The sequence below is a fragment of the Mya arenaria genome, chromosome 10, assembly GCF_026914265.1.
Source record: "Mya arenaria isolate MELC-2E11 chromosome 10, ASM2691426v1".
NCBI classification, from domain to species: Eukaryota; Metazoa; Mollusca; class Bivalvia; order Myida; family Myidae; genus Mya; species Mya arenaria.
Window position 1 is genome coordinate 33,940,584 of NC_069131.1, and position 10,963 is coordinate 33,951,546.

The 10,963-nt window shown below is 34.6% G+C and overlaps 1 protein-coding gene across 2 annotated transcripts; it reads right to left on the reverse strand.

Moving 5' to 3' along the window:
- Positions 1-2,369: 2,369 nt before the first annotated feature.
- Positions 2,370-10,128, reverse strand: LOC128205792 (multiple epidermal growth factor-like domains protein 11). Of its 2 annotated transcripts, XM_052907753.1 has the most exons (6): positions 9,971-10,128; positions 7,584-7,623; positions 4,797-6,578; positions 4,537-4,648; positions 4,191-4,267; positions 2,370-3,354 (listed from the first exon to the last, which is right to left on the reverse strand). In XM_052907753.1, the coding sequence occupies exons 1-6, from the start codon at positions 9,983-9,985 to the stop codon at positions 3,236-3,238; spliced, it is 2,145 nt and encodes a 714-aa protein (XP_052763713.1). In that variant the 5' UTR covers positions 9,986-10,128; the 3' UTR covers positions 2,370-3,235. The 2 variants fall into 2 exon arrangements, with proteins under 2 accessions (XP_052763713.1, XP_052763714.1); XM_052907754.1 differs by lacking the exon at positions 4,797-6,578.
- Between the last annotated feature and the right edge of the window lie 835 nt (positions 10,129-10,963).

Sequence of the window (10,963 nt, forward strand, 5' to 3'; positions counted from 1 at the left end):
AGTGAGTGAGTGAGTGAGTGAGTGAGTGAGTGAGTGAGTGAGTGAGTGAGTGAGTGAGTGAGTGAGTGAGTGAGTGAGTGAGTGAGTGAGTGAGTGAGTGAGTGAGTGAGTGAGTGAGTGAGTGAGTGAGTGAGTGAGTGAGTGAGTGAGTGAGTGAGTGAGTGAGTGAGTGAGTGAGTGAGTGAGTGAGTGAGTGAGTGAGTGAGTGAGTGAGTGAGTGAGTGAGTGAGTGAGTGAGTGAGTGAGTGAGTGAGTGAGTGAGTGAGTGAGTGAGTGAGTGAGTGAGTGAGTGAGTGAGTGAGTGAGTGAGTGAGTGAGTGAGTGAGTGAGTGAGTGAGTGAGTGAGTGAGTGAGTGAGTGAGTGAGTGAGTGAGTGAGTGAGTGAGTGAGTGAGTGAGTGAGTGAGTGAGTGAGTGAGTGAGTGAGGAAAAGAGTGAGGGAAAGAGTGAGGGAAAGAGTGAGGGAAAAAGTGAGGGAGCAAGCAAGATCGAGCTGATGGCTTTAGTAGCTAGTATAATCCGTCAGTGTTTTCATATACCGTTTTAAGATGGTACCGATAAATCTATCCAAAGGCTGGTTGGTTATCTTGTATGTGATGTGTTTTGCTGTATTAATTCTTTTTTTGTGGCTTTAAACTTGTACTGCTACCAAGTTTGTGTTAATGATGGGACAAGTGCGATTTTATACCCATTTTACTAGTTTAAGCCCAAGCAGACTCGTGTTCCAGTGACCTCAAGTTTTACTGACCGTTCCAAATACAAGTCATGGCCGACATTAACTTACATTTTCTTACGATTTAGGGCCTGCTGTATATTAACTTATGCCACTAATAATCAATACAAGTTAATGCTATACTCCACACAATTGTTCACAGTTATAGTTCAATTGCGTCACATAGTTCCATAGATACCCGATATCAAAATTACTGCTCTTGTTCGATTAAGCAAGTTTTGCTAAAGGGCAAATGAGTGTTATACTCATATCTCCAGTACCATCCATTCAATGGACTTCATACTTCACACATTTGTTCAAAGCTATAAGACAATAAGGTTGTATAACTCCTTAGTATCCTTAATATAAATTATGGCCCTTGATTGACTTAGGAAATATCTTTTTAAATTCACCATCATTGATTCATTTTTTTCTAAGGAAAGGCAGCGAAAAGTTGAATAAGACAACCTTTTTCATTATTATTGGTTTGCATTTTTATTATTGGTGTTTTGTTGAGGCCCCCAATTCCGATCTTAAACTACACTTCCAGTGTATTTATTTGATTGATGTCCAGCCAAGATTTATTACTCGGTTGATGATACGCTTGCAACAACCATATCTTTTAATGGAATAAAGACATTTGTTTCGTGCAACAACAAAAACACTTCACTTGAGAGCAACAACAACAACAACAACAACACTGTTCATTTGCGTGTCACAGCAAAGTCACATAGTCTTCTAGGGACTATTTAAAACGTTTGTATCTGTTTACATTTCCTTTCATTTAATACCATTCCCTTTTATCCGTCGATAAAGAACGAAGCAAATTTTAGTAATTACCGTTTAATTGTGCGCAATTTCGAAAGCCTTTTGCACAACGTTTAGTGAACGGCAACATATTGTTTCAATATCTTAAGTTGTATTAAAGTACAAAAATGACATACTACACTGATATTTAAAGAGATTAGCTTTTATTCTAATAATATGCAGTTCTCATATGGTAATTAAGAATATAATGTTACTAATACACTAATGAGCTGATTTCATATTGGCCCAGTCTTTGTCCGAGGTTAGCTGTATTTGGATGAGCTCCACATTAGGCACTATTAAAAAAGAGCAAAATAACGACGGACATGTGTAACGGCAATAACCGCCAAAAATGCTCTGCGTTCGTTTAAGACAAACAGTCTGCGAACTATGCGTGTTCCTGTGATATCGTAGAGCATATACTGCTATCGGGGAATCTAATCTAAAACTTCTTTTAAACAGAGTAAGTTATCAGCGTACATACATCCTTAAAACATGAACTTATACGTAATTAAGGTATCGTTCAATTTTCATTGGTGAGCCGTTTTGTAAGTATGCTACGTGAAAGGATTTTTGTGATTCCTTTATAATCATTTTGAATACATCAACACTGTGTTGTAAGTTGTTACTTTGCTAAAATAAAGGTGGAATTACGAACTGGGATCTTTGACAACATCTAGTTGAATGTATCAAAAGGACTCAACAGTTTATCACCTTATTTTTATTTGTAATAATGTACACACACACGTCTACCTAAGAACGGCTCACTTGTCAGTTTAACGGTATCACCGTCGTTGCGGTAGGTGTCCGTCGACCGATCTTTAGATATAGTCAACAACAAATACTACGCCGAAACTGTCAAAATTATTTTTTGATTTTTATCAAAACACTTATACGCGTAGGACTTTCTTAATCTGTATAACCTGACATGACCAATAAAAACAATAATACACTTATGTTTATTGAGGCATATATCTCACAACATGAAAAGAAACATATATATTGTTTGTTTATACATTACTTAGCGGAGGGATACATTTCTTTTAATATAACTCATTCACTCACTCACTAAAATACATATATAATATAAACCCAATGACATGTCAGAATGATTCAAAATCGATGAAACACTTTTTTAAAAACATATGATAATAACATGTTTTATTTGATTTTGTATCGAGACGTAACGTTTCACGTAATTAAATCAAGAAATACATAAGGAACACATATCAATGTTGTTTATTCTATTACTTTGTTAAGGATGTTATGATACGAACTTAATGCTAAATGTTCAATTGTAATGTTTTCATTAAATTATCAACCTCTATTGGATATCATTCTACAGATTAATCCGCTGAATTTTTAGAAACGATGAAATTAAAATTGCGTATTATGCATGCGTTTGTTGTCGTTGGAGTCGAGTTAAGAATTTAATATTAATTGACAACGTCTTATTGATGCATTGAATAGTACAAATTGCATTAATTGATATAAAAAAAAACGCCAAATAAGAATTCTTAAGTCTAATGGTTACAGTTGAAATTTGATATGTATGTTTTGTTTTCCTCGATTTGCAAATAAAACTATAAAAACAGTCAAATGTTAGAAAATGTAATTACAACTTTTAGGACTCAGTTCATACACACGAAACATAAAATATTCAAACAAAACATATGATCATTAACTAAAGGTTAGCAACGAGGGAATGTTGTCACGTTTAGCTATCCACCTGCTCGTATTCCGTGTTGTTTGTTTCAAGTTCAGTGTACGTTTCTTCTTGTGATCCTGCCGTCTTATATGGTCGTTCGCTCAATTGTTGATAGTGCCTTTCCTGCTCTGAAATACACAGAAAACATGAATCAATGTTCTTGATTTAAAGATAACTTTTATATGATGTGAACACAATCAGTATAATTTTATGTTTTGTTAGGTTTTAAGATAGTGATCATGTTTGGATTCAAATTCACACCTTCTTTTGAGCGATTCTCTATTTAACAGGTCATTTGTTTAAGCTAGAGTTACGACTACAAAGAAATCTATAAGCCTTGATTAAATGTAATGAGGGCTAGGAGGCGGTATTTGAAGATAGTCCGAGTAAATTGAGTTTTAGTGGTCATTTAGTCATTCAGCTTCGGACAATCAAACTGATCAAAAGTAGATGTTTTATAGATATTGTACAAGTCTAGAGTGTTTTTCTTTATTTAAATATTTTTTAAACATGGTCCAGATGAAATGTTATTGGTTATTTGTGGACGCAATAAACACAACCTTACAATATATAAAAGATTGATTAATATTGGACATGCTATTGCCTATAATTGACTGTATTGTGTAATGATATTTATTTGTAAGAATAATGGGATATCATATAAATCAGTTTGATTATTAGACACTTATTCAAACACAGTAAATGTATTTCAAATAAGTTTGTGTACTTTTGTAAGTCAAGGTTATAATATCTTTAAGATAAGTAAATAAAGTGGCAATAAAGACACCACACTAATCAACTCTTAAATATAAGTTAAGTGTTATAACTTCACATTATCATGGAAACACTTTTATTGTTCGCATTAATAAAGTAACTTAGGTTTACATAAACAAAACCAACTCTAATAAACATGCTTTAAAATGATCATATTATAATACTATTAAACACTTTATTACACTTATACCTTCTATAATGAACGGATGAGGGTCACGGAATTGAAGTTGGCTTCCACTTTCAGATTGTTTCTTTTGTTCTTTTCTCCTTCCATGCAAAGAAAATGAAAGTATGTAATTCAGTAACATTCCTTTGAAATAATCATGTACTTTTAATGATCTTATTTTCGTCAATAATCCGGATACAATCTAAAGTGCGCTACAATACAGACTAATTAATATCATAAAGATGCTCTTGAAATGACATTTTACATAAAGTTCAATGCTTTCTTGTTTAAATGAAGCATATACAAAAAGTATCAAGCGTTTTAGATATCAAACATCTATACTGTTTACTTAACACTATATTGAACAGACCTTTGTATGTACAGAACAATTCCAATAATCACAAATATAATTGTGCTTGCACCACCGACAGCTCCTCCGGTTATCCAAGCAGCAGATGAATTGCCTGTATTCGCCTTTGTGGCTGAAATTACGATGTGTTATTTGAATTAACAAGCAGATAGTTCTGTTTTTAACATTTTAAAATGCATCAAAATAACTTTAACACTGCAGGTATTCAAAAAGATATGTCGGACAAACAGTTTTAAACAAAACCAATATCATTCATTTACAATTAATACAAGTCACCCCTTTGTATCCTTCAATACACCCATGTAAACATCTTCCATAGTTGTCACATCTTGTTTTGTTTGGTACGGATGCGCATGTCGAGGGGCATATTATATCGCATTTGTCGGCGTAAAAGTTGCGAATACAACCTTGAAGGCACATGCCTGTTTTAGCATCACACACTTTGTTGACACAGGTTTCACTACATGGTCTCGCACATACACCATCTGTGTTTGGGGTGAGCCCGCTTTTACACTGGACACAGAAATTCTCAGTCTGACTACATTTTGTACAATCGGTATCGTAATCTGTACATAAATCTGCACAGTCTACACCGGTATATCCATCCTCACAGCCGTTCAAGCAGTGGTTCTCTGACATGCACTGTTTACTTTTGCAATGTGTGCTACATTCACAACATGTACCCTCAAATGAATACAACGTGTTATTCTGGCACGATGTACAAAGAGAGCTGTTCAAACAGTAATTCTTATTACATTTACATTCTTTGCCTTCCACTTCAAATCCATTTATGCACTCATTACAGACTTCACTGTTGACTTCACATTTACAGTTCGGAATACATTTACAACCAGGTCCGCTAAATCCACCGAAGCATGATGTGCAGTGTGTAGAATTTGCCTGGGAGCATGTTTTACAAATGTCATCACATCTGTCATTGCAAGTGGCGGCTGTAAATCCATTCAAACAACCTTCTGTACAAAAACCATCACCTTTTTCGCAACGAGATTTTAAACAACTAGCCGAGCACTGGTATGAGCAGTTTAAACCATAAAACCCTTCTTTGCATGCGAAACAGTTTTCAATAGAAGAACAGTTATAACAGCTATCCGGGCATGGCAAGTTGCAACTACTTCCGAAATAACCATCCTCACACATATTGCATAGTGATCCTTTGTAACTGAATTCACAATCGCATGTGCCATAATTTCTGTCACAGGTGTTGTTTATACAACCTCCTCCACACTGATTTTGACATAATTCGCCATAATGTCCTACAACACAAGTTTCACATTTGCTTCCAGAAAAGTTTTGAATACACTGGCAGGTTCCATCTTTCATGCAAGTAGTATCGATACAACCATTTGAACACGGGGTGGTGCAGTCATAACCATAATGACCAAATTTACATTCTTCGCAGGTGTTTCCAGAATACTCCGGGATACACGTACAAACGCCGTTATTTTCACAATTGTCCCTACAACCCACGGAACACCGTTTTGAACAAAAAGTACTGAAGTCAAAATATCCAGGTTTGCAAGAAATACAATCCGTTGCATTTTTGCATCCGCATTTCTCGTGAACGCAGTTTTTTTCACACAATGCCCCGTATTTCCCGTGAACGCAGACATCACATGTATCCCCTTCAAAATAAGCTATACAATTTAAGCATGACCCGTCGTTATTGCATGTACCTCCATAACAACCTTTTGAACAGGCTAAAGTGCAGAACTGATCTTTTTGGTAAAATCCATCGAGGCAAAAATCGCAATCTGTTTGTCCACACGCGCAGTTTGGGTAAATGCAATTACTCAAACAATTGTTTTGAATTCCATGAAATCCAGGTTTACATGTAAGGCATTCACCATCAGCTTGCTTGCAAGTCTGACAGTTTTGAGGACATGTGTTCATACAACGAGCTTGATGGTACCCGTCCTTGCATCCATCCAGGCATACATTATACCAGCCGTTTACTCCAACTTCAACCCCAATGCCACAATTATCGTGTAAACAGCACTTGCAATACCCAGAGCAGCCATTTCCTGAAGGCAATCATACCAACTATTTTCTGTTATGGTCAAATAATGATATACTAATGGAGTATTGTTACATAAACTGGCGGTAAATATAAACTGTGCACGAGGAACAACACCGACTGATCTCACATGCATTAACATATAATTGTTCAATAATTGTTGGGTTTCAACGTCTTGGAGCGTTCATGGAAACAGGATCGTACGATGGGTTTTAAACTAATTGATAAATACTAAACCTCACACATGTCCTTATATTTATCGAAACGATGTATACATTTTTATATATATATGTAATTAAATTGCAGCAAACAAAGACCTCACAAACAACAAACACTGAAGGCAAGGGAAAACCCGTGTTTAAATAAGTACAAATGTGATAAGCTGTCCATTGATAGATATACGTATACGGCGAGAAACAGTCATTTAAAACATTCAGGACTTACCTTAGGTGCTAAAACTAGTTTATTTTTTCTCATATCCCTTAATATATTACCAGTATTATATATTAATTTATCTTAAATTCAAGACAGTTTGCATTGAATTATTGACACTTTAGCCAAAGGCAAATTTGAAATTCTTAGGTAACGTCTTGGAACAGTAATTGAAAACTAAAATTCAACTGGGTGCTTAAACTAGTTTATTAGTTCTCCAAATTAGCTCCAAAAATGTTGTCAGTTATATTATTTACGATGAGTTGACAGTCATTGAATTATTGAAAATTGCCAAATGCAAATTTGATATCCTTATGTACCGCCTTTAAACGGTATTTGAAATACTGTATATATAACGGGGTGCTTAAAATATTATTAGTCTCAAATTTAAAAAGAAGGTATTGCCAGTTATATAAATTACGATGAATTGACCTCAGTTTTCATTGAATTTATAAGACTTGAGTTAAATGCAATATCCATTTACTTATGGCTGCAAACCAGATTGAAGTGTCACTATCACTAAATCGTTGCAAGGTGGAAATATCGAAAGCGACAGTGAAACAACATATTTTACTAGTACCTTCCCAAATTTGACACAGGACGAGGAACGTGAGAGTCGTCTGAAAACATAAAACAACATGTTATTCTACGCTCTTCCACTATATTAATTATTTCGCAAGGGGGTGGAGAAAGTAAAATCATTTCCAACTATTGACACGATGTGTTTAAGATTAACCTTGGCGATGGTAAAACAAGTATTTCCTGCATGTTTTGGCAAGTTAAATAGATAAGCAAAGTTTACTAAGAGAGATCATATCAGTGCTTTGTTAAAACTTTATTTTTGATGTTGCAGCAAAATGTTTCATTTCGTTAATATGTATTTTCTGTTCATGGCGCTAAAATTTAAAATAAGGATCTATAAGATTGTTCAATTTTTCTTGGTGAAGACATATATTTTAATATTACAGTCTACAGATTTAAATCATTTCGTTACTCAGGCTTTAACTGAAACCTAGCTCACGAAACACGCACTTCAGTGGACTTGTTGTACCCCTGGTTTCATGCCCCATATAGAAGAGATCGACCCATTGATCCACATAGTGGTATAATCTTTTTTGTGAACTCCGACATATTTTAAATAAAACGATTGGGTCTCAAATTCATTGACGTAGATTCAAATTGGTTTGAACAAGGTATAAGCAACGTTTAACGCATAAGCTTCTTCAATTTGGCACATGTTTAAAATGTCCAGACATGAACACTGCTGTGTTTACTGAATAAATAGGTCTTTGTCAACAAGTGATTAACTATGTGACCTTTGTATTGATTGCAAGGCTATTTGGTTTTTTGACTCTCGACCCAAATATAGCTAAAACATCTGAAGCTTAAAAAGGGCTGTACTCCGTATGATAAAATAGCGAAAAAAGGTCGAAAACTGACATAAACTTGGCATCGATGTGTACAATGCATTGAAACTCACTAACTGAAGTACCACATAGTTACTATTTTTTTTAAGTTGAGCAGTTATTTCGTATTTTTCCATTAAACAAGATTACTGGGTACGTCTACCAGGTAGAATTCATTACTTATACGTGATTGGCTTGTCGGTGTTATCACGTGATATTACCGAGGTAGGTGTATAGCTCAATTATGTCACCCCAAAAGAGTAAGCCCAGTGGATACGACGCTGGACTGCAATTTTGGCGACACGGTTCGAACCCGGTCTCCGAAACAATTTCATTTTTACATTTTGGTACTTTTTTACAATTATGATATCAAAGCGTAACACATTCTATCAGGTAATTGTCCTGTGATTTGTTACAGGTGCCAATCCGGTGTACAATAATGCTCGAATTGCGATATTTGTGATTTGTAACTGCCTTAACTGACAGGCATTTACGCGATTCCTCTACTAAAATGCGTTATAGCATAGCATTTTTGGCTTTTTTTTATCCCAAAAGGAATCTGCAAAGCCCCGGGCTCTTCTAATCTTAACAAATAAAAAGAATTTCATTCAATACAGTTGGAATGATAATACATCTACGTCTACAAACAGATCTGATGTCAGGCAATACATCTTTGAAGTGCATTCTATATAAAAATGCAAGCAGAAAAAATTGCCAATCAGGGATAAGTTTTGAAAAGGTAAACACTTTATGCTGAGGGAGGGTTATGTAAGAAACTTAATAAAGGGTTTTTCAACGGTAGAAGTCGTTTGAACTATGTTGCTTAAGATATCTGACGGACGGACAACAGGCCGCAAAATGACCGCACAAAAGCTAAGCATGAACATTTTGTGTTCCGATGAGCTTATTTGTTTTAAGATAATGTTATAACTTTTTGGCAAAGAGATATAAGCGAGAAAATGAGAGAAAAATGTGCTTGGGTTGATAATTTCGTTTTTTGACCGTTTTCTGTCGTAGGTATCGAATTTTAAACATACCCATTATATGTTTCACTAACAAAGATGATTTGATAATTATGAAGACCAATAACGCGCTAAAAATTGTTGTGAATATTTAAACAAATGATTTAATTACAAACGGCACTGTACATTTGCAAACTAGAAATTAACGAAATGAAACGCTACAGCATGGCAACTTCGTGCTATTTTAAACACTCAAGAATAAATGTAAAACCCTAAATAAAGAAATTCGTATTGCCTATGAAGTGAGATACACAAAGTCAAGTACACGGAAGTATAGACAATTTCAGTAACATGTGCTATTAATTTAAGTTTGCTTATCGAATATCGTTGCATACATGATCATATTTAGTATTTGTTTCGTCAGACGGAAATTTTGCTACCAAAAGAGGTATTTGTAGATCAGTCGTGAATGTTATAATGATCCTGCTGAAGCAACGTTCGAAGAACGTATGAAATCAAACTTATCGTGAATATCACTTTCACAATAATAAATCAAAATTTATTGAATATAGTGTATTTAACAAAGTAATGTTACATACCAAAGTAAATTCCATTTTTGTAAATTATGTATCAAGCTTTCCATAAAACAGCAGCTTATTGCGTGACGAGGAAATTAAACTTGAAACAAAATACCGTTGCTTCACAAGTGGCAAAATCGAATTTTGAAGCTGTACTTTGTATTCAGGAAGTTTATGAGGATAACATTCATACCCGGGCGTTATAAATTGAAGTTTAAATTGAAATATATGCTCGTTGTATACCTGGGTATGGTTTGCATTGTCAAAGGGCATCTAATAAAGTACATTCGCTACCACATTAGCTTACTTACTCAATATTAGTTCATGTAGAGTTTATACTTAAAAATATAGGCAAACTGTCTATGTTACTTAGATTATTCCATCATCAATTATCTCATTTTTAGTTTGCAAATGCACCCGTAATAACCAAAACATCTCAAATATAGATACATGTAGTACGTTTTGAAAATGTACATACATATTTCAAACTATGCAACACATTTTGATTATTAAATGCAAATTTCTTAAATGAATGCACTTATTTTGGGACCAATGCACATTAAGTGTTATTCATATGCTTACCTTTTCATACCACATGTAATGTCAAGTCTTTCACTTCGTAGAAGGTAAATTAACTTAAAAAGTATATATTTCTGTTTATTTTATTTAAATTTAAAGTTTTGATGGGAGTTGAACCTACGATGAAGTGATTAGGATTCCAGTGCGCTAAACTGTATAACCATTCCTGCTTTAAACGTTTTATGACTTCATTTGGCATGGATTTTAACAACAAAGATATTTTGGCAAAGTCGTTTTGTTTTTTGGTTAAGTGTCTGCCTATGTGGATTTATCTGCCTGCTTGTGTCATGTAGATTGTAAGATAAGGAAATAAACACCTGTGCACATATTAACGTGAAATGACCCAGTATATCAATAACAGAATAAGATTATGAAGGCAGAGAGTTCAGGACATGAGTACATGTATTTGTCATCTCAGTTAAAAGATATAAAACA

Coding starts and splice junctions, on each gene's coding strand:
- LOC128205792 (XM_052907753.1), bottom strand. Junction 6,579..7,583: donor CCTGTGTCAAATTTGGGAAG/GTACTAGTAAAA, acceptor GATTGCCTTCAG/GAAATGGCTGCTCTGGGTAT. Junction 4,649..4,796: donor AGGGGTGACTTGTATTAATT/GTAAATGAATGA, acceptor TCGTAATTTCAG/CCACAAAGGCGAATACAGGC.